The 25,230-nt window shown below is 45.8% G+C and overlaps 1 protein-coding gene across 2 annotated transcripts in view; it reads right to left on the bottom strand.

Annotated features, from left to right (window-relative positions):
• The window catches only part of LOC129383547 (uncharacterized), a 106,622-nt gene extending 84,444 nt beyond the window's left edge, over positions 1-22,178 (bottom strand). Inside the window, exons 1-2 of one of the 2 annotated variants that reach the window (XM_055068141.2) lie at positions 22,072-22,178; positions 11,660-11,754 (exon numbers count right to left, since the gene is read on the bottom strand). In XM_055068141.2, coding sequence (XP_054924116.2) covers positions 11,660-11,723 — 64 coding nt within the window. In that variant the 5' untranslated portion in view covers positions 11,724-11,754; positions 22,072-22,178. Of the gene's footprint in view, positions 1-11,659; positions 11,755-22,036 lie in introns of both variants that reach the window. The other variant, XM_072284008.1, reaches the window with a different exon arrangement.
• Between the last annotated feature and the right edge of the window lie 3,052 nt (positions 22,179-25,230).

Below are 25,230 nucleotides of genomic sequence, written 5' to 3'. Positions count from 1 at the left end.
ACCCTCGACCCCATAATATGGGAATGTCCGTACTCTCCCGGGGGAACGCACTAAATAGGTAATAGAGACACCTGGGAGACCCTGCTGCGCAGCTCGGACTCTGAGCTCCGGCTCGTCCAACTGGCTGAAGAGGCTGCTGGGACCCAAGACCTCCCAGCCTGCATCTGAGGTGGCGGCACTCGCCCCCTGACCTGCGTGTCGGGGGGTGGGTAGATCACGTTATCCGTTGGACAATAAAGTTTATTCTATCTATCGGAATATGACCTTTTCTCAGGAAGAAGATGAGATGTACTTTGTGGGGTGTTGTGGTGGCACGTGTTCTTTGTCGCCGTATGCGCATGCACGAAGCAGCCTTTAAATTTAACTTCATTTCATGGAATAAAATCAGTTGTCAGTGCGGCGATTGTCCGTGTCTGTCAGTGTTCCTTTGTTTTGTGTGTGTTTTTGGCGCGGCTGTTATGCCTGCAGCAAGTGACTAACTTGCCCAAGAACTCGTTTTGTTAATGTGAACAGAAGCATGAACTCATTAGCAGTCCAGGTAAGCAAGATACGCTTAAAGTATTGGTGAAATAAATGCAGGGAAGAAATTTAATAAGGCGGCATTCATTACCGGCATGCCTAGGGATACAAGAAAGATCGAGGGGTTTTTATGTGAAAAAAAAAAGGATATACAGACGTATGGAAAAATGCGAGAATGAAAAACATGTACACTATACCTGATTAAATCAGGCAGGCAAGCTGACTATATGTCACCCGCTTTTGTCAAAGGGGAAGCCAATAAATAATAATCATCACAGTTATGATGCGCGGCCGCTGCGGCGCTGGCCGTGCAGGAGAAAGCAAATAGCGAACCAGAAAGCTTGCGTTCGCGCAACCGCGGCTGCACGGTACTGGGGAAGTGAACGTTTCTTGCGGCTAGACGGGATTCGAATTGCGCTACGTGAGTGTGCGTATGCTGCCTCTGCAACCATGATGTGTTCAAGGCGTCCGTCTTACTGTCTCGTACTCGGCAACTCCGCTTAACGAAAGGCTCGGTATAAATTGTGCGCGAACCCGCTTGTGCGTGTTTGTGTGCGTGCGTGTTCTCGTGTTTAGGCTCTTTATACACTCGCACAAAGCGTCGCTATGTATAGATTCCAACTCGCTAGATCTGCCGCATTTCTTTACGTTTGTTCAACAAATCCTGTCCTCACAATCTCCATAAATTCATAACATGCTGTCTGCTTCAAAACTGGATTGTAACCACAACGCCGCAGGCCGCATTTGCGGACACGAAAAGATGACACGTTTTTTAAACCTTGAGCCCACAGTTTCTCCCTCTGCTTCAGCACGAGTTCCATACTGCAGCGTTGACCCAGATTCCACTGTTACAACGCATATCTACCTGCACAGCGGCACGCTTTACTGTCACTCCATCCGCGCGCTGTGCGTGCTGTCTGCAAGATCCGTGCATTAGCTAACAAATCAAAGGAGCAGAAGTACGCTGTAGAAAAAATTATGCAGCTTCATGATTTACGATTTACGAAGTGCCATCTAGACGCTCGCGGGCAAAACGCTGCTTAAAAATGCGTCCATTATTTTGTTTAATATAGGTAATCTTTAATTGCCTGCCATTCCGCGGCTTCTTATGCTGCGGCCGGTCGCTGGTTGGGTCCTCGGCTAGTAGCTTCCGATATAATATACATGCAGAAGTGCTCCCGGCCGTGCGCTTTGAACGCAACCAATACGCCACCATCACTTTTTTCTTTAACTTCCGGTACAAATTCACTGCACGAAACATTCGCAATGATACTGATATTTTCATTGAAGTGGTTTTCTTTAAATGTTCACTCCCATGGATTAAAAATAGCTGCGGTTAAAGCTTCCTCAACGATTCCAGTTCATATAGTACATTGAGCCATGGTAGCATACATGGTTATATCGTGCCGACGCCATCTAAGTCATTAAGATAATCACCACATGTTGATTATGATGGTTTATTTATACTATGAGACTCGTGCATAATTATTTACAAATACACCACACGTTCGAATAGGAACATTGAATAATGGGGATGAAGTACAACAAAATTACTAAACCATAAACAGGAACAGATGAATATTGTTACGGTGAAGGGAACGAAGTTGGATTGGACTAGACGAAGACGAAGTCTGACAGTTGCCTGAACGCCATATACGCCAGTTGTAAATATACATTATTTTACACTCGTGGACCTGCTTTCTTCCGGCAACATTTTGGTGGAAGGTGCGGGGTACAATCACGGAACTTCGCAGCGGACGTCATCTACCTGCCGCCACAATGGCAAATCAACCGACACAAGCGACAACGCCTCAGCAGCCCGTGCCAACGGTCATCCTCACTCATCCGCGGGACCCAGGGACATTTTGTGACACGCACAACGCCGACGTCGAGGACTGGCTTACGATGTACGAACAAGTGTGCGACAACAACCGGTGGGATCCAACAATGATGCTAGCAAACGTCATATTTTACCTAAGAGGAACTGCGAGGCAATGGTACGACACACACGAAGCTGACCTAACGAGCTGGGATGTCTGCAAAGAAAAAATGCAAGACCTGTTTGGCAGACCTGTCGGTCGTCAGGTGGCGGCAAAAAAAAGAACTTGCGTGTCGCGCTCAAACGTCCACAGAATCCTATCTCGTCTACACGCAGGATGTGCTGGCCTTCTGTCGCAAGGCTGATAAAAACATGCCCGAGGCAGACAAGATTGGTCACATATTGAAAGGTATTGCAGGCGACGCCTTCAATCTCCTGATGTGCAAGGATTGTGCCACTGTGGATGCAACTATAAAGGAGTGCCGGCGCTTCGAACAAGTGAAGGGCCGCCGCCTCGCTCAGGCTTTCGACCGATTGCCCAATACCGCCGCGACATCTTCTTGCGAAGACCCGCCGCGCTTCGTTCAGCCCACAGGACCGGAAGAAATCACGCGCATCGTTCGCCGTGAGCTTGAGACCATGGCTCCGGCTCCAGTTCGTCCCGACTGTCGGGAAAGCGTGCCCGCTATCTCCCTTATGCAAGCGGTCGTTCGGGCGGAAATAGCAAGTTTGAGCATGCCATCTCTCTGCTCGGTCCGCCATACAAACACCTACCTGATTTCTCCGGCCGCTCGCTCCCAGACGCAAAGCTTTCCGCCCCCTCGTCGCAACCCAGCTGACTGGCACACAGCGGATGATAAACCTATCTGTTTTAATTGTTCCGGTATTGGACACATTGCCCGTCATTGCCGCAACCATTGGTCGTCGCCTCCTGGGTGGTCGTCTCCGAGTCACTACCACCAAGTACCAGACAATCGTACTTTCTCGCCCTATACGCCGACTAGGAACATCAACGCTGACAGTGCTCCACCAAGATCCAGCCGCTCCCCGTCTCCGGAAGGTCGTAGTCCCGTTCGCCTCTCGTTCACCGCTCTTCGTCCCCTCCTACAACCGGTCGCTTCGCTTCGCTTCGGGAAACTAGGCGGTGCAGCTCCCGGAGGTGAAGCTGCAACTCCGACCCGGCCCACAAATCCTCTGTTGACCCTGCCTACATGTGGAAACCTACTGGACATTGAAGTTGATGGCGTTCCTGTTAGATCTCTCGTCGATACAGGAGCGCAGCTTTCAGTTATGAGCGCTGCTCTCCGCCGAAGGCTCAAAAAGGTTCTAACCCCCGCCGTACCGTGCATCGTGCGAGTCGCCGATGGGAGTACGTCACCTGTCCTTGGAATGTGCACAGCACGTGTGACCATTGGGGACCATTATACCGTTGTTCAATTTATCGTCCTTGAACACTGTTCACACGGCCTAATTCTCGGCCTCGACTTCCTTTCGAAACACTCTGCCCAAATTGACTGCTCCGCAGGTGTTGTACAGTTGGATCTGCCGCTTCCTGCCGACGTAACAACTTGTGTTTCACACCGCTTACGTTCTGCTGAGTTTGCAAGGCTGTCTCCACAAGCGGCTACAAATGTCCTCCTGATGTCCTGTCCTCCCGTACCTGACGGCGAGTACGTCGTGTCGCCGCTCACTGACGTGGTTTTGTCGCGCAATATTGCCCTACCGAGCACCTTAATCCGGATCCGCAAAAACTGCGCTCGCGTGCCCATTCTCAATTTTGGATTTTCGTCGCATGTGCTGCCACACGGTATCGCCATAGCGCATATCACTCCTTTGGAAGAATTTGAGATTTCTTCTTTGACCTCTAAATCCTTCGTCAGTACCAACGGATCATCGTCACCCACTCCTCCGTACTCGACGCCTGCGGACGATGTTTCTAAGATGATCGCCCCTGACCTTCCTTCCGAGCAAGCAACAGCTCCTCGTCACCTCCTGTCATCTTTTCGGGACATCTTTGATTTGGACGACCGTCCACTTGGCCAGACATCTGTTGTCACGCATCGCATCAACACCGGTGATGCCATCCCCTTTCATAGGCGGCCATATCGTGTCTCCGCAACAGAAAGGGCCATCATACAGAAAGAAGTAGACAGGATGATGGACAAGGACATCATTGAACCTTCCAGTAGCCCGTGGACATCACCGGTTGTCTTAGTAAATGAAAAAAGACAACTCGTGGCGCTTCTGCGTTGACTACCATCACCTCAACAGGATAACAAAGAAGGATGTTTATCCCCTACCGCGCATTGATGATGCTCTTGACTGCCTTCGCGGATCCCAATACTTTTCATCAGTTGACCTCCGCTCCGGCTATTGGCAGATTAGCGTCGATGAGATTGACCGCGAGAAAACAGCCTTGGTCACACCGGACGGTCTGTACCAATTCAAAGTCATGCCGTTTGGATTATGCAATGCGCAAGCTACATTCGAGCGCATGATGGACTCTCTCTTGCGCGGCTTGAAGTGGTTTACATGTCTCTGTTACCTCGACGATGTGATTGTGTTTTCGCCGAACTTTGAGAGCCACCTGTGGCGCCTCACAACCATACTCTCCGTGTTTCGCAGGGCTGGCTTTCAGCTAAACTCCTCCAAATGCCATTTCGGTCGCCGTGAAGTTAACATGCTCGGCCATCTCGTAAACGCCGCCGGAATCTAACCTGATCCACAGAAAGCTCACGCCGTGTGAAATTTTCCTGTACCTTGTTCAACAAACGATGTCCGTAGTTTTCTGGGCTTATGCTCTTATTTCCGGCGATTTGTGAAAAATTTTGCCGACATCGCTCACCCTCTCACTGACCTTCTTAAGAAAGACGTCTCTGTCTCTTGGGGACCTCTGCCGGAGAAAGCCTTTTCTACTCTGATTGAGCGGCTTATAACTTCCCCAATTCTGTCACACTTTGACCCTTCTGCGCCCACTGAAGTACGAACTGACGCGAGTGGTTATGACATCGGCGCTGTCCTCGCTCAGCGTCAACAGGGTCAAGACCGTGTCATCGCTTACGCTAGGGGCCTTCTTTCCACGCCCGAGCGAAATTACTCCATTACCGAGAGAGAATGTCTCGCGCTCGTATGGGCGGTCGCGAAATTCCGGCCGTACCTTTTCGGTCGGAGCTTCTGCGTCGTAACCGATCATCACGCCCTCTGCTGGCTCTCCTCTTTGAAGGACCCAACTGGACGACTTGCACGTTGGGCATTGCGTCTACAGGAATATACATTTTCTATTATGTGTAAGTCAGGGCGCCTGCATAAAGACGCTGACTGCCTGTCCCGCAATCCCGTGGATCAACCGGACGATACCGATGCAGACTCGGACATCAGTGTTCTATCCATCTCCGACTTCCTCCATTTTGGCGACGAGCAGCGCAAGGATCCTGTTATTCGAACACTTATGGAACGCCTAAGCTCCTCGCCCAATGGCCCGTCCCTCCACATGTTCACCTTGCGCGATGGAACTTTATACCGTTGTAGCGTTCGTCTTGACGGCCCGGAGCTCCGCCTAGTCGTTCCCAAGCACCTTCGACTAGCCGTGCTCCAGCAACTTCACGACGCTCCTACTGCTGGACATCTGGGTATCACTCGCACATACGAACTCCTGCGGCGCCGCTTTTTCTGGCCCGGCATTTATTGCTCTGTGCGCCGTTATGTCACTTCTTGCAGCCTGTGTCAGCGCCGGAAGACGCCTGCTACGCCTCCCGCTGGTTTGCTTCAACCAATCGATATCCCCAGAGAGCCTTTCTTTCGTGTGGGCCTAGACCTCGTGGGCGCCTTTCCAATTTCTATCAAAGGCAACAAATGCATTGCTGTAGCAACCGATTATGCCACGAGATATGCCATCGCGCGAGCGCTACCAACCAGCTGCGCTACAGATGTCGCAGACTTCTTACTATACGACGTCATCCTGCACCACGGCACCCCTCGCCAGTTGCTGACGGATCGCGGCCGCCACTTTTTATCGGAGGTCGTCGATGACCTGCTCCGCTCCTGCGCAACACAACACCAGGTTGCTACCGCGTACAACCCTAAAACGAGTGGCCTCACCGAGCGACTCAACCGCACGCTAACTGAAATGCTGGCCATGTACGTTTCCGACGATCACCGCGACTGGAACGTCGCTTTACCATACATCACTTTCGCATACAACTCGTCCCGTCACGACACTGCCGGATTTTCACCATTTTACCTGTTGTATGGCCGCGACCCCACCATGCACTTTGACACGTTGCTACCTTCCACAGTACAATCACCCAGCACTGGTTACGCTCGCGATGCTATTGACGATACTATTGCTATCGCCTCACAGTCTCGCAAGCTTCTCAAAAGCGACGCTAGGACCTTCGGCACCGAGACTCCCATTTTTCACTTGGTTCCATTGTCCTTCTCTGGACGCGTTCACGTCGCGTCGGCTTGTCGGAAAAACTACTTTCCCGTTATTCTGGTCCGTACCAGATCTTACGCCAACTGTCCGACGTGACATACGAGATCGCCCCAGTCGGTCAGCCTTCAGTGCATCGCAACGTCACCAGCGATGCTGTTCACGACGCCAGGCTTAAGCCCTATGTCCCCCCATTAAGCGAGGCTCTATAATTTGCACCGGGACGGAGCTACTCCACCGGGAGGGTGATGTTACGGTGAAGGGAACGAAGAAGTTGAATTGGACTAGACGAAGACGAAGTCTGGCAGTTGCCTGAACGCCATATACGCCAGTTGTAAATATACGTTATTTTACACTCGTGGGCCTGCTTTCTTCCTGCAATAATATTGTTAATGACTATATAAATTCGATACAATGACTAGCACACAACTTTACAAGAAGTGAGTGTGGGAATTCTCGCGGAATGTTTCGCGGTTAGTGATGGAGGCAAGGCTATCAGGAAGGTCATTCCAGATTGCAGTGGCTTGTGGCAACGCTAATGAATTAAAAGCTGTGGTTGTACCAAACATTCGCTTGAGGCTGAGACGATTACGTAGTGGGTTTACAAGAAGCAATTCGTGTTGTGTTGTGCCGTGAATATATCTGTGCGTCCGACATGGCAGTGCGATTGCTCTCCGGTTACATAATGCTTGAAGCGGTAAGTCTGCTTTAATTCGAGTGACATTAGACTACCGGTTGTAGTTGGATGAAATGAATCTGGCGGATCTGTTTTGTACTACTTCTAAAATTGATATTAGGGGATCTTGATGAGATGACCAGATTGACGAGGCCAATTCAAGCTGTGGATGGACGAAGCTTACATAAGCTAATTTCCGTGTGCTAGCAGGTGACTGATGTACGCTTGGACGTAAATAGCGTAGTGCTTGTGATTCCTTCGGGCATATGCTAATAACATGGGTTTTCCATGAAAGATAAGACGTGAGAATTAAGCCCAAGTACTCATATGACAGTGCCCGAGCCACTGGAGAGTTGTTTAATGAGTAGGAAAACCTTGAATTTAATTGTTTACGAGACAATTTCGACACCAGAAATAGATATGGTTAAGACCATTTCGAAGGCAGATGTGGTCATCAGGACATTTAATAGCTCTATATATAATGCAATCGCCGGCAAATAGTCACGTAGGAGGAAATGTTAGAGGGTAAGCCATTTACATAAATTAAAGAAAGCAGAGGACACAGAAAAGTACCTTGTCGCACGCCAGAAGTCACATCGGATTGAGAGGGAGAGGAAGAATTTACTACTGTTAACAACCTACGAAATGTCACAAAATGTCGGAGCCAAGATGCTGTTTGTGATTCAAGTCGAAGAGCAAAATATTTTGAAATGAGCCGAGTGTGAGCAACACGATCGAATGGTTTAGAGCAACCTAGAAAGATGCAATCAGCTTGAAGGCTATTATCCATGTTAAAATTCAAGACGGATGTGAATTCAAATAGCTGTTTTTAAATAATTTTTTGAACCCATGCTGATTAGTAAAGAAGAAATGATTACACTCGAGGTGGTTAATAGAATTGGATGCAGTTATTTGTTTGAGAAATTTGCAACAGATTCAGGTTGGTTAGATAGGGCGGTAATTTTCCGACGAATTTTCGTTACGACTTTTGAACACGGGAACTATTTTGCCAACCTTACAGTCATTCGGGAGCTGTCTTAATGGTAACGTTTTCTAAAAAAAAACGATACATAGGATTTGGTTAGCGATGGACAATGTATTCTTTAGTATCTTGGAATTTATGTTATCTGTGCTCGTGGAAGATGATACCTTGATATTTGAGATTACTTTTGCTATCCATTCAGCTGTAATGGTAACTGGCGCCATAAATCGAAAATCCAAATCGGCAACAATAGGCACTCGGGAATGGTCTTCAATGGTGAATGCTGATGTAAAGAACCTGTTAAACTCGAATGCAGATTGTTGATCAGACATCACTGTCTGGTCATCATTAAGGAGTGTTACGTTGTGGGTGAGACGATCAGAAGCAATCGTTCCCCCAAACATTTTTTCGGGTCTGCCTTAAGAAGGGAGGGTAGATCATGGTAATAATCGTCTGCATTTGGCGAGTGGCCAAACGTGGACGCTGCATACCGTGCCAAAGTACACGAATCATTATAAGGCAGTATATGAGGTATCACACTGTATAGCATTGGCGCGCTACAATTTGTTTTAGGCCGAACAGGCAGGAATGAACTGGGGAAATTTACAGCATCTCATTATCTGTTTTACGAGAGCTTCACTTCACATAGATTCCAACATGTAATGTGTGCTGAATGTGCATAACGTTTATGCTCTGAGAGCTTATTTATTACATCAGCGTATTATTTATTCCACGGAATGGTTTCGCAAAGAACGATAACGTGCACCGTGCCTCCAGCGTGTGTGCTTTGTGTGTCATGCATGCATTCATACCTAGTTTCGTGGTGATCATCGTGCTATCAAATATATTTGGCTGCATTTTTATACTCGTATGCTCCTGCTATCTGTTAGTCGCGTGTATAAACGTATGACGAGTCCGAAAGAATCAATAAACAGTTCTCGCCTTTTGCACTTACGTACGAGAGTCTCTTTGTGTGCCACCTGAGCAAGACTACGGCACCCGATGCACTCTCAAATCATGTACTGTAAAGTACATTAGAAATCTACACTATAAACTCCTTCGTAGAGGCATTATTTCTTCATCAAGTTCAACCACTGAGGCAATCGCATATCAAAAACTATTTATGTCAGCTCAGTCTCACAGCACCCCATTCGAAGAAATAATATTTTTAGTTACATTTTGCCTCAATAAATTTATGCAACAAACAAACCAGCCGTGTCAGCTCACGCACTTTAGTGAACTCGATTGTGCAAACGTTTTTTGGTGTACATGAAGTGAATGTGTGCTGTGTACTTCAAGTTAAGCAGTATTCACAACATGTTTCATTATATTTCTGATCATATGTAATTTATCTTGCAGCTAACTGCTACTTTAGGCCTCCCTGTTGCTTATTTTGCCTTCTTTATAGCCTGCTAGTGAGCGAAAGCTTTAGATATTGTTTTATTTTGTGTTTGTTGTGTGTAACGCGTAATTATATTTCGGTTATCTTTCCAGTTACGATTTCGTTTGTGCACATTCTCTTTGTGGCCCTTCGTAAATTACGGTGTTTTCGTAGGCAATTGACCCTTCATACTATCCCCAGAAAAACAATAGGTTCTTGCCGGGCTTGTCGTTTTCTTTGTCAGAATCGATAATTATTAGCTTTATTGAGAACTGATATGTATGAGGCGTTAAAGGTAATATATACACCATTATACGTAAGAGCGGCTGGCCGCTCGGGGTGCTTTGTGCGTATTCGCGGGCTTTTTTCACTCCCTGAAAATCACTTTTATGTAGCACGTATTGCACAACTAAAAACTGTGTCGGGAGTTTTTCATGTCGCTGTACAAGTTTGCATTTGCCAATTCTAATCTAATCATAATATTTCAGAACTTGGTTAATTAATTAAGGCTAATTAGGTAATTAGGCGCACTGCAAGATAACTGAGTACCTCCAAGCGGCGGCAAATAACATTACCTTGGTTTTGTCCAGTTACGTGGCATTTGCATATTTTAAGATCTTCGTGCATGATAGTCGCGACACTCTGCATATAAGTGTGGATGTACGTGGGTATATGCGTGTGTGATCAACCGTCTAGTTGATCAACGATTCAAGCGAAAAGTACACACATTCCTGGCTTTCACGCATACAACGTACAGCAAAGCATTCGTTTTAACACAGAGCAAGCACAAAACAAGCATCCTAACAGGATAATAGGTGGAAAGGCTCTCGTGCTAACAACGCGAAGCAAGTCACGCTCGCAGCATACGTTACCCGGTAAAGATCACCGTGCTCAAGCTGACGCGCCGACTGCAGATTGCGATGTTCGGAGTGACATCACTAGCCTTTCGGGTATAAAAAAAAAACAGCCTAGCAATTGGTTTCGTTTTTCTTGCAGCACCTCGAAGGTAGGCAACGCATTGTTAGGGCTCCCGACGAGCATCGTGAATGTGAGGAGCAGCGACAGAAAAAAAAAAAAAAAAAACGGCAAATGCGAGCAGCCGCTGCGCTCCGCCGCTGGTCGTATTGCTATGGAATTCTAGCACAGGGGAAGTCCATACTTTTTCAACACCTTCGCAGAGCCAGGACGCCGAGTCAATTGTTATTTTTCAATTAGTAAAAGCGCGAACAACATATGTAACTATCCATATCCGCTGAGGTTCCCGCATGCGGCACTTAAATGCTTTCTTGAGATATATCGTGGCCGTAATATGACAAGCTTTACCCGCCGTGCTGTCTAGCGGTTATGGCGTGGCATTTCTAAGCCCGAGAGCGTGGATTCGAATCCCCGTCGCGGCGGTCGCATTTCAATGTGGGCTAACTGCAATAACGCCCCTTTACTGTACAATAGCTGCAGGGTAAACAACCCCAGCTGGTCACAATTAACCCGCAGTCCCCCACTACAGCGTGCTTCATAATCATTGCCTGGCGCGCAAAACTTCAGCATTATTTTTTTGTTATACATGTTTCCTCTATTTCAAAAATGGGTTCAATATGATTTTCGCGATTTACATCTCAGTGGAGGTCTGAATGTCTCATACATCTGAAATCTATAGACTGTGAATACATGTACAAGAATAGATTTCACTCTCACCGTGTCATTTATTTGATCTTTAAAAAAAAAAAAAAAGCCGCAAATGCACGCAGTGACACTACTGAGGATGTACCACAATATATGGCAGTATAACTTGCATTTCGTTCCTTTTGTAGCTGTGTAGGTAAGTTTCAAAAGCTTTACAGAAAATTACTTACTTTTTGCATGGCAAAACAACGCCAAGACGTATATAACAATAGGACCATAAAACCAGGTTCTCATAATTTTTTCTTTTGACAGCCCAAGTGGGATCCTAGAAATAAAAGCAATGGCCATGAGGTCAGAAAATGCAGCATTGCTTGAGTGTGCCGTAAATACAAGGAAAATGAACAAACAAATGTATGTGGGCGTTCCACTGGAATGTTCAAAACATTCGTACTTTCTCCAAGGGAGAATGCAATAAGCACTTATTGGGGCTAAATTGTAAGCCCTACGTTTAGTTCTTGTTAGGCAGACAGCCACACATAATCTATTATTAAGGAATCCTAAGTACGCGAAATTCATTATGTCTGCACAGTAGTAAGTGTCTTTCAAAATTGCGAGCTCCTCACGGTCACGTGAACACGTCAGTGTTTCGCTCTTACACCTGATACCCTTGACGCGCGTCAGGGCCCCTTACCGTTATGACCGGGGTGCTAGGAACACCTCAAAACAAAGCCTCAAACGACAAACTTTCCCTGAGAAGTAACATTAGGGCAAATGTGCGAACTCACGAGGATATAGAGAAGTGAAACTACATCACGTCTAAAAATCAAACCCTGAGCTTGACGGAGATTTCGGTGGTCGGGATTGAGCGAGAGTGTCGAGGTGAGGGGGGCGATTAAAGTCAAACTGGTGAGCGAACTTTCATGCGGTGTGTTGAATTGATTGTCAGTTATAAGAAACAAATGAACGTTTTCTACGCGAGGAATCGCCATCAAAATTCAAGTTACCGTATTAAGTTCTGAGCGGCAGCTGCAACTGATCAGGACGCGGTCTAACCATCTGATACTTCTACTGCAGATCGTGATTCCTGCTGTCATGTACGCCAGACCATATCTACGGGCCTCCCCTCTGACGCCTACATAGGGCTTCGTCCTGCCTGCTGCCTAGCAGGGTGCTGCGCGCATACTGCAGGCTGACTCTGCGGCTTTCCTGGAGACCTACGGTGCTTGCGCCTGTTGGGCTGGAGAGGCATATATAGGGGACCATCCCGGCACCGGCTTCAGTACTGAGCGTCAACTGCAACTATACAGGACGCAGTTTAACCATGGGCTACTTCTTTATATTTTTCACTGTGTTTTATATTCTCACTCATTTTTGGTGTGCCTTCTGCGATGCCCACCAACACTGAACTCCCTAGAAAAGTGAGCATCTCTAATCACTGCTTCATGATAAGCTTTATTCACTTGTCGACAGACTGGCAGCCAAGATTGGGAACAGGTTTGGTGATCAGGGAATTGGGAAGCTTGCTTCTCCAGCGGAAAGCGTGTGTTTCATGAGCGAGCAGTATGACACATTCAGGCGAAACTTATGAACTGGTAACTGCTAACAAAGCGTTAACTTCTCAGAATCAAGCATTACCAAAGAGAATCGCCGACATGGAATAGTACAACAGGATGCATAACATTGAAATTGAAAGAATTCCATCATCTCAAGTAGAGAAATGCTCTGCGATCTTGAAGAAGGTTGCCGATGCAATTGAGTGCCCAATTTCTTCTGGAGACAGTGACACAGTTCATCGTATGGCCATCAAGATGTCGGAGAGGAACATCATTGTTCGTTTTTGTTCACGTGGCAAGAAGAATGAATTTCCTCGCAAGGGTCGCAAAGCTCGTCTGTGATGCTAACAGATTGGTTTTTAAGGTAGTACATATAATCCCATTTACATTAACGAACACCTCACAATCGAGAGCAAACACTTATTCAGCAAGGCTCTTGCTCTAAAAAAAAGAACAGATGGCAGTTTTTATAAGCTGAAAACTTCCAGAATAAAGCCCGTAAATCAACCGATAGCTGGGTCTTCCGAATACACTCGGAGGCTGATTTTCGCGTCTTCGCGTAGGCGTAGCTTATTGCTACATTTCCTGTCGTGTGGATTGCTTGCACACGCGTCCCCGAATACTTTTCATCATGTCTTTGCTATGAGCAGCCGAAGTGAAACCATTGTCTACATCTCTAATATCTCTATTCTTCATATTATTGCGCGAAGTTTGCGCAAGAACCATGATACCGTTTCTGCATTTACTGACTCACTTAGTCACTTGTTTTCATTTATTTGTACTTCAGAAACATGGCCTGATAATGCAAATAGCAAGTTATACCGTTTTTGGCCATACCAAGCAGAATACTGCATCCTGTTTCGGATCGATACGGTGGTTCCGCTATATTTGTTTCACCTCATATTAAATATAAGCGTAGGCTCGATCTTTTTCTTAATGTAAATCACTGTGAATCGGTATGGATTGAAACTGACTGACAGCGCAATTCTCATAATCGTAACAGTTTTATTCTTAGTTGTGTATACCACTCCCCCTTTTCATCTATCCCTGATTTTCTTCGTGAACTTTTAATGGTATTGAAAAAAAAAAATGTCTTAAAAATAATCAAGTCCTAATTGTCGGTGATATTAACATCAACTTACTTGACGTCGACAACGGAGGTGTCACAGCTTATACAGACTGTTTTCCAAGTTTTGGATTGGAATCAATTATTGTCTATCGTACTAGGTATTCCACTCATGGTACCAACACACTTCTTGACCATGCTCTAACTAACATCGCGCCAATTTGAAACTCTACCCCCCGTGGTTCCTCAGTGGCTATAGTGTTGGGCTCCTGAGCACGAGGTAGCGGGATCGAAACCCAGGTCACGACGCCCGCATTTCTATGGGGGCGAAATGCGAAAACACCCGTGTACTTAGATTTTGATGCACGTTAAAGAACCCCAGGTGGCCGAAATTGCCGGAGTGCTCCACTACGGCGTGCCTCATAATCAGAAACTGGTTTTGGCACGTAAAATCCCATACCTTAATTTTTTTAACTCCAAACTCTGGTGTCATAGACACTCATATCACAGCCAAATTTCAATATTCGTCTCCTTTTAGGCCGAAATACCTCATTCTGAGCCTTGCTACTTTTCCTCCAATTTTGACCGAGATAGTTTGGTTAACACTATAACAAATAATGATTTGTCTGTAATTGACTCCCTGCATGATCCCGATGAAGCTCTTGAGAATTTTTGTTCCATCTTTGTAGAAGCCGTTCGCGCTAACGCAACTACCATCAGATGCAGGAAACATTTTAAGTTTCCCGATAACCCTTGGGTAACGAAAGGTTTACTGAGTAATATGAGAAAAAAAGAAAACACATACAAAAATACTAAAAAGAAACCGTTTATTGTGCGCTGAGCGGCACGCTATAAAGATTATTGTAACATTGGGAATAACTTACTAAACAATTCTAAACGAGAGTATTGCGAAAATGAATTTGCAAAACACAAGAACAATGTCAAAAAACAATGGCAACTTCTCAATGCGTTCATGAACTTACCTAAGTCCGCTAATACTGCTGATCAAATAAGTTACAACAATAAAATTCGTACTGATTCTTCTAGCATAACAAATAGTTTCAATGACTACTTATATAACGTTAACGTGGAAAGTTGTGCTAGTTGGTGATTAATCATCATACCTTGCTGGTGCAGCAGTGCACTGACACGTACACGGCGAAGACACAGAAGAATACACGACACTCGCTGCATGTAACATATACAGCAGTCGTCATATGACAACTACTTATCCCATTAATTGCTGCAATCCTTCTTTTTTTCTCTTTCCCGTAACTGCAGATGAGGTATCTTTCATGGTATTAGCTCTAAAGAATACTAGCCCGGGCTTCGATAACATTTCTGTATTTCACCTAAAGTTTGTTGTCCCACTTACTTCTGGTACATTTTTTATTATATTTAATAATATTTTTAAATGTGGTGTTCTTCCCACTTCGCTCAAAAGGGCCAAGATTATCCCTGTACATAAGAAAGGTGATAAAACGGAGGTGTTTAACTATCGTCCTATTTCTATTTCCCCGTAGATTAGTAAAGTTGCTGAGAAGTTATTTGGTAAGTGCCTATTTATTTACTTAAGTAATAAATTTGTTGCAGTCTTCTCAATTTGGTTTCCGCGCTGGCAGTGCGACTAAATTAGCTTTAATATCCCTAACCGACTACATTCGGTGTACTATAAGGATTCATACTAGTTCCTTTACTATTCTCCATTTATATTAATGATTTTCGCACGTGTGCTTAAATCGGCACATTATGCACTATACGCAGACGATACGACTATCTTGTTGCGCGACAATTCTTTAACAAGCCTAATCCTTAAACTAAACAAATAGGTTGAGCATATTATTGTATGGTGTTCTTCCAATCATTTAAGTCAATCGTTCAAAAACCGAATTAATGATTTTCCGTTCTAGCTAAAGAATACTACTTCGCTTTCCTGAGATAACTCTAGGTGGTCATCACATTCCCGTCTCCGACTGTGTACCATTTTTTGGCATCAAATTAGATCCTAACCTAAAGTCTTCTCAGCACATTGCCTTCATTAGGCAAAAGTGTAGCTTCGGTACTAGATCATAATTATAATCAAGAGCATATAGACGCTTTCTGGTTCATCAGTACAACCAACCACTCGCACGTTGCTTCGTCAAGCTCACCATTTCGCCATTCGCGACAACCTGCTTCAACGACCCAATGATGACACCGACGGGTGCCAGTGGTTGTTAGTAGTACCTCGCAGTCTGCTTCCGAAATATGCGAATTTTTTACGCCGGTCCACAGTGCGCACACTCGGGAGTTTTCAAAGCGTGCTAGCGCCTTCTACAATTGCACTACTCAGTAGGGATCTACAGCTATGTTAATAGGTTTGTTCGGTCTTGCCTTGAATGTCAGCGCCAGAAATCTACACCCCGCCTCTCGCCAGCCATTTTGCAACCTTTACTTTGTCCTGCCTGGTCGTTTGGGCGCGTCGGCTTCATTTGTATGGGTCCCTCCCTCTGACATCGGCTGGAAGTCGCTGAGCCATTGTGGCAGCTGATACTCCGAAATTGCCGTCCTCCCGGCAGCTACAGGGCGCGATGTTGCCTCCTTCCTGCTTCGTCGATTCATCTTGCGCGTGGGCCACATTAGGAACTGCTCAGTCATCGCGCATGTGTCTTCTTGTCCGAACTAGTTGAAGCCATTCAGAAAGAGTGCCGCGTTACTCATCGTACAACTAAGCTGTACCATCCTTAAACCAATGGCCTTGCGCAACTCATTCGTCATTCTGACCTTTATCTCCAACGACCAAGAGAGCCAGAAGAGTACTCGCGGTGACACTACTTCTGCACCCACCTTCTTTCCTGGAGCGCTTGTGTGGCTCTCGGTACATTCCGCTGCACCTCGTCTCTCTTGAAAACTACTACCCACGTATGAAGGGCCCTACCGCGTCGCCGAACGCGAATCCCCCATCAACTGTGTGACTGAACCAGTTCAACGGCCTTAAGACATGCGCCGTCGTGGACGACACATCATCAACGTTGACCGCCTCAAGACCTACTATGACCTACTCTAGTAACAAGCTGTTAGGTCGCCGGGTGGCTCCCTTTTCGTTCTCGGGGGTAATTGTGGAGGAAGATTGGAATGGTGTACTGGGTTGTCCTCTCCAGTGCTTTAAGCGCTCTTGCTCGGGAAGCGCTGCTTGTACTCGGAGTCCGTGCCCTCTTCTGACGTTCTGTCCCGAATGCCGGCGACTAATAAACGCCTTTACAACCTTAATATATCGGCACCGAAAACGGCACTCTGAATCCTCCCATAATGAAGAGTGAGTTGAGACACGCACTTGACAATGTGTGACATCCGTACTGGTCCCGGACCTTATTAATTACAAGCTTCTCCGCAACCTAAACGACAACTGTATTACAGCCGTGACAAAGTGTTTTAACCACTGCCTTGATACAAGTAGTGTACCGGCCACATGGAAAGACGCCAAAGTTAACTTCACACCAAAACCTGGCAAGTCCATAAACACATTCAATCTACGCCAGATATCTCACTTCATGCTTTGGCAAGGCACTCAAACACGTAATTATTGACCGCCTCAGCAAATACATCGAAGATCCGAACTTCTACTGTCGCGAAATCGTAGGCTTCCATTAATCCCTCTCCATCCAAGACGTCAAGCTTCACCTAAAGCACGACATCATTACACGGAACACTAGCATAGACACTCAGGCAGTTCTAAGCGTCGACCTTCAAGGAGCTTTTAATAACATCAGCCACCTCGCCATACCGATGTAACTCAGCGTTGTAGGAGCGGCCAAGAATCCATAATTACATCGCCACTTTCGTTTCCGACCGCATTGCCACTATTCACATTAGGATTGAGCATTCTCTTTCTTACTGCTTGTGAGTTTCGGGACTCCTCAAGAATTAGTGCTATCCCCTCTGCTTTTCAATATCGCAATGATGCCCTATGTTCCATCCCGGATCTCAAATTTTTGCTCTATGTTGACTACATCACTCTCTGGATTACGGGAAGCCCCGATGGTCAAATTCAGGAGGCCCTATTGAGTGCTACCGACAAGGTGGTAGCATGTGAATCTCATGAATCTTGTCTGCTCCCATACTAAGTCCGAACATCTCCTCCACGCTAATCGCAGTTCTGTAAAGCATATCTCCGATATACAAATAACACTGAATAGGGTACCCGTAACTAATGTCGACAGGCTCAGGGTGCTTGTAATACACATGCCACAAAATCGAATCAACACACACACAATCAAAACACTTCATACAACAGTCGACCGCACTCGACGGCTCATAGGCAGGATAGCCGATAAGCATGGCGGACTATAGGGTGGGACTCCTCCGCTTGGCCCAAGCCGTTGTCATCAGTAAGATTACTTATGCAATCCCCTATCCCTACCTCTACAAAAGAGAAGAGAACGAAATCAACACCATCTTACGCAAAATCTACCGATTCCCTCTGGAAGTTTCCATCCGGACATCCACCGAACGTCTCATGTAGACAGGCACCATCAGGACCTTAAACGAACTCATTGAAGCACATCTAACGTCACAATAAACGCGGCTCTCCAATACAGAAGCCGGCAGACGCATACTCAACTTTGTCGGTATAAGGCCAAACTCCATCGCTAAAACCAAACACACTATTCCTCACCACATAGATGAAAATATACGCAATACACAACCCCCAAAAAACATGCACGCCATCCACCACGAGCAACCGCGACGGCAGCGTGCAAAGGCTCTTCGGAAACAATTCGCTAAATCTAAGAAAGTGCTCTACGTCGATGCTGCATAATAATGTGCCATTACTAATTTGGCTATAGCCATTATCAATTCTCAAGGTGATATAGCTACTACCGCTTCCATTCCCGCCTCCTCTACCGAGGAGGTGGCGGAGAGCGCCATAGCTGTGGCTCTTACCATTTCAAATTGTTCAACCATTGTGGGCGACTCTAAAACTGCAATCTATTACATTGGAGCGGGTAGAGTGTACAAACCAGCACTCTCCTTCGTCCTGGTTAATCCCCCCCAACAAGATACTGCTCTAATATGGAGACCCACGCACGTGGGTCTTCATGGAAAGAAGCCGCTTACGCCAGCACCTGAGGATTTACGGTCTGGGCGCAGGCATTAGTTTAGCCAGACTACGCTGTGGCAAGAGCAACGTTCACTGCGCGTTATCGCCTTCAAGTTTCACTGCGCGCTACCGCCTAGGCGGCTTAACCTTCCCGCAGCTAATAAAGAAATATCCTCACAGGTGTGAGGTGCTGTAGCGACAGCTGCAGAATCACACCTTTCCCTCTCCTAACCTTCTTCACCTCATCCGCCCCACTGTCTATGCCTCCTCTGCCGCTATCCACCCCCTGCCGCTTTTTTTCAAAAGGAGAAAATAAAGTTTTCACCACCACCATGAGGCGCTAAGCACTCGCCATACGTAGGCCGATCCCGAATATAGTGCAATACCAGGCCCACCCGCGGCTGAGGAGACGCAGGCGTGAAGCCCTACCTATACGTGGGCCGATTGCGGAGATAGCGCATTACCGCGCCTACCCGCGGCGGAGGTGAAGTAGGTGTTGAGCTCTCCCCATATATGCGCCGATCCTGAAGATAGTGCAAAGCCGGGCCAACCCGAAGCGGCGCGGCAGTTCGCCATTAAGGGGCCCAGATACACAGCTTTGCTGGTCACCCTTCTTCACAGCATGGAAGGGCACTGACATTTTCTGAGTCCAAGCTCTAGCAGAAGTCTTGCTACGACAGCCACCACAGGATCACCCATTTTCTCCCTGCATCACTAGTCATCATGTGGTCACCACCATGACGTGTCATACTATACAAAAAGTCTGGTCTTCCAGTACTTGGGTCCATATCGCGTGTGGCGCCAGGTGACTGGTGTTGCTTATGGAATCGCTCCACTGCTGCCTTCGTCATCACCTGCTCATCTCAGCACTGACACACGTTGACCGCTTCAATCCGCATCGGGCCTCGGACAACCCTGAAAACCTGGCATGCTAGTTTCTTTTATGTAATCTTTGTTCATTGGCAGCGAGTCGGTGCGTCCGCGGCCGGAGAGTAGTCTTATGAGCTAGATGTCCTGCAGATATACAAGGTGCTGAAGTGCAGATCTGACAAGAGAAGGATGAAGTGAGGCCTGCCGTCCGCCATCTTTGTTGTTGCTGGGCCAATTTTAGCTTCCTTGTACATAGCGTAAATAAACCCGCTTTTCTGTACGTCTCCCTGTAACAATATATTCGCACGCTTGCCACGCGGTTAAAACTGTAATTTTCAGCGCGCGCAGTCTCTACCAAGTGCATTAGTGGTGCAGATCGGAGAACACGTGTGCGGAATGGTGGGTGGCCCAAGTGACCACAAAAGAAGTTTTCTTCGGGCATCATTGAGCGAGGTTCGATCAGCAATGTCGAAGACGAAAAGGGAACTCCATGTTCTGCCTGACAACCTTAGCAAAAGAAGAACTGTAACTTCTCCTCTACTCCTTCCCTTTTATTCTCGGTCACATTTCAATGGCTAAAAATTGATCTTCCGGCAGACCATTGAAATCTCTCGGGACTGAGCGGGCACACAAATATTATAATTTTGGCATGTGCCTTGTTTGTACTCAGTGTTCGCCTCTTCAAATATATTATTTTCTTCCACGAGAAAGTACCACGACCGACCACTCAAAGAGTTACATTCCATGTTGGGCAGCAAACGCACCCCGCACGGCGGTTTCGCGACAGTAAGGGCCCCAAGCGTAGGAAGCCGCCGACCACTAACGTGGCCGAAAGACCCAAATAAGTATTTGTTTTAAAAGTTTACTGTTATTCAATACATTAATACCTACGCACTCATACCTTCTCGGCATACAGCAGAGACTCAATTCTCTTCTCGTCCGCCATTCTAGTTTCTATCTCTCGCAGAAGCTAGAAATCTGTTTGTTCTGGCAAAATGTAGCACAGCAGTAGGACTACGACGAAAAAAAAAAAAGAAATCCCATAGGGCTCGTCCACAATGATTATTGACGTATCTATGAGGCGTACAGTGCGCTGAGTATGTACGAGGCATGCAGTGCAGCCGGTCTTCTAAACGTGTGCTGCACTGCACCGCCGCTAAGTCCGGTAGGTATCATTTGCGTAGCCTCCTAGAATGCACCGATGGTGCTCCGGTGTACATGAGCTGTGCACTGCCGCCGACCGGCTCTCTCGCGCTTTCATGTGGGCACGATGCGTCATCTAGTGGCTTGTACGCTGAAGCTAGGACTCTGCCTCCAACATGCACACCGGTCCATGTGAAAAGTGAGAGGGAGGGATTCGTGGCGTGGTGTGGCCGATGTACACTGCGCTACAAGCTCGCGTGGACAGGAAGGAATAGATGCTACGCACGACTAGGTTTCTACTACTTACTAATACTGGGGGACCTATCTATGACATCTGGATGTTGCTGGGTCTATAGAGCATCAACAGATATAGACTGTATGATCACCGTGCTCAAATCCCGTGATGTACGAGATAAGCTTTACCGTGAAAATGCAGCTTATGTATGAAATGTGTACGTGACGCAGAAAGTTCTATTCGCACAGAATGTGCTTTTTGGACGCGCATGTGTTTAGCCGAGTTTTGAATGCGTTTATATTTTCGGTTTTGTTTTCCCCTTATAATTAAAAAAAACTACTCGTAGCGCAACACACTGCGTCCGGATTCAGTGCTTCAGGAACCCGTGTGATGCGAGTTGAACTCCGCCCAGCACCGTACAGGTTTGTAACAATATATTTAATTGAACAGTGCCTTGAACAAAGTTAGGTGCACAATTTCAAACGGCGTACGCCTTAGAGATAATCCCGCGCTTTTTAGTCTGTAGTGCCTTCAGGGTTAAACCACATTTATAGATTGCACTATTTTTGTGTAGGCCCAAATCTCCCAGTTAGATAGGCGGAAACAGAACTGCTCTAACTAAGCCGAGAATGCTGTTCGCTCTAAAACAAATTAGCTTACTTTGAACTTTACTGCAGGTGGCGCCGATATCTTACCTTCGAGTTACGTAGTTTATCCTTGCTCTAATTCCAGCGTTTCAGTCGGGCGTTTCTTCCTCCTTTAGCCAACGCTTCACGAACTTCAGTTATACATCTATTGTATCCACACTTTGATTCAGATGAATGCCTTTTTATATAAAGCCACGGCTCGGGTGTTGCATTGTCATCTGTGCTAGCCGCTTTAAAAACACTGCAAAGGAGACGCAGTTTGCATTGTCGCACACAGCTGCTATCCTTTTACATGCTGTGTTTACGGCAGGGTTGCTCTTGAACAACAGAATGGTCACGTGTGACCTCCACGTCGAGCCAAATTTTTTTTTATTTGAGGGAAAAGAAGCCTACGATGCAATATTTCTATGTTTGACAAATCTTGTTCAAGGTTTTGCAGTTATGAGGACATCTTATTTGAACAGAATCTATAAGAAGGCAACCATCAGCCCTGCGATGATACAAAATTATGTACTTAGCACCTTCGGCCAAGTACTGTCATCGGGTTCCCTAACGCCTCGATGGATTGCTGACGTGTATACTTTACAGGAAAAAAACTTGCCGATCACGACACTTAGCTCAAAAATACAAACTATTGCACTTAGTAATAACTGTCCCACAAAAGAAAATCGCGAATTAGTCAAAACTAATCTATTATTTTAGGGTCACTTTAGTAAGAATATTTGTTACTACTGGATGTAATGCACACAACTGCACGCCAGTTGCAACACCAGAAAGAAAAAGAGCTGGCCTGGCATAATTAAATGCATCCTTGCCACCCTTCACACATTGCTTCTCGTCACTAACGATTACTTTTCAAAAACTGTCGCAGTTAAGCTTTTGTTTTCCTTGTGAATACATCAGCTGCCACACTGAAAACACGCTCGATGGGCATGCAACGCGGTAAGGCGGTGTTGCAACTAGACGGTTACTCATCATCTGGCTGTTCTATGAAGCGAAGCGCCTCTTTGTTGCTGATAGAGAAGACCCTCCAAGTGGGGCCAATAAAAACTTCAAAGAATTGTCTGTATTTTATATCCTAGCATTAGGGTCTTATAAGTGGTCGTCGCTGATCGAGACATACCAGTGTCGGTTGAGTTCGTTGGTCAGCATCTGGTGGAGCGTTAAAACGAGCAAACGAATACTGAGCCCCAAGGTTTGCCTGTCTGAAAATCTGAGAGGCTGATGAGAGGCACCGATCTCAGGCGTTGCATTCAGTTGCCGCCCATTTCAGGTTCTCACAGCTGCATCGCCGGCTGTGGCTTGTCCCGTCAATAAAGAAGCAGGTTAAATGCAATTGGTTACCGAATGAAATAACTGAATTAAAGTGGGCGTTACCCAAGTAAACAAAGAAACCGTTGAACTTCAATATTAATAAAAAATGTAATGAATTACGTCTAAATTATTACATGGTTTTCGTTACGCATAAGCCGAAATAATTAACCTGAAAGTCTTGATTTCAGCCTTTTTCCATCGTGTAATATGACCACTAGGAAGATTGTGTTTACTTTCTTCGTTGAATTGGCAATGTCGGCTGTGGGTAGCGCTTATTGTTGCAAGCATTTTTCTAATATAAATCAACTTTCACAATAACTATAGTGACACCAGTTTCTTTTTGTTTTGTTTTTCGATACAAAAAAAATGGGCTAGTCAACGCTACACGTAATATTTAAAGCACTTCCAATGACTCAGTTTCTATAACATTCTTATGGGCCATAAAATATGATCGCACAACATCGCATTGCTACAAATACTGCATAATGCATATTTTGTAACAATCTCAGACGCAGTTGATATTCCTAAAATGGGAAAAAGAAAGAATCCCGACAAGCACTTCTGCAATAAAAAGATAGAAATTTCAAAAATATGACATATATTTTCCATCTTTTCTCAGAATCTTATTCGGAATTTCCACGACATATTTTTGTCGAAATTATCAAATGCCAGAAAAATATCCTGAACGTTTTATCATCCAGTAGCAGAAATAGCAGCTTGCACAGCATAACACAAAGCGATGTTTACGAAAGTTATGAAAAAGATGCCGACACTATCCAACAAATTTTGCATTGTTCTTATTGTTCTGATGTTTTTTGCAGCTTCAGAACCTCTCACTCACCGAACCGACTATGAAAGCTGTTTTTTACTTTATTAAAGCAGGGAAACGAGCGCACTGCCTCCACACTTTCGGAACATTTATATTTCTGACTGCGTATTCAGTGTGCCTGGCACGTGATCGATTACAAGTTGCGGTTTCAGCATTGCAAGAAACAGGTTATGCACATGTGCGCCTTTATGGAACGAAATGGTATGAAACAAGCAGCCATAAGTAGATTGTTTTCTACGAAAAATTTGAAAATAATTTACTATGATAACTCTACCTTTAAAATTATTTCTATTCATCTTGCGGGAAAGTTTTCTCAGTATCTGAAAAAATGAGGCACTTTTCAAAAATTCTCACCGAGGCCTCAGTGGGAGTAAGAAGGCGGTACGTCACACAATTAAAATAATTTCCAGACACTTAGAAATTTTGTGGCGCAGCTTCGCCATGTGCATTTTGTTTCCACCATTCTCACGTGACCAAAGCCTCCTCCTAGGTAAAATAGATATTTGCCATTCATAAAGAGTAGCGCAGTTGTGCTAGGTAAGTTACCATTTTTTTCTATAAATATATCTCTAAGACTGAAACAAAGCACATAATCTCGTGAACAACATTATTTGTCACAAGCCACATCAATAACATCCTTCCCAATAAGTACGTAAGCTTGAGATGCACCGGAGGGCAACACGCAGAGGTACATTTGACCATGAAGGCTTCCATCAATATGAGAGCCAAGGCAAAGAAGAACCTTCTGTGCTTTTATTTTCTTTTTAGACTGGGTGAAACACCCAAGGCAAACTGTTCCTTCTCGGGAGAGAGATACTGACGTAATAAGTTCTAAAAATGCAGGAAGTTGCGGGGCTGCGATTTTGTGCCAGCACAGTCAAAACTCATGAGTATGCTAAAATATGTTGATAATATTTGAAATTAAGGAAGCGCAAAAGCAGAGTTGCTATACAAGGATGCTCCATAGAATTCCGAATACCCTTACTCTGGTTCACATTTGCACTAGGTTAGCAACACGGCGAATCTCGTTCGGTGGAGAGACTAGGCACGGCATTTGACGAGGC

Source organism: Dermacentor andersoni, chromosome 8, assembly GCF_023375885.2.
Source record: "Dermacentor andersoni chromosome 8, qqDerAnde1_hic_scaffold, whole genome shotgun sequence".
NCBI lineage: Eukaryota > Metazoa > Arthropoda > Arachnida > Ixodida > Ixodidae > Dermacentor > Dermacentor andersoni.
The sequence above is the reverse complement of the archived record's forward strand: the minus strand, read 5'-3'. Positions and strand labels throughout refer to the sequence as shown.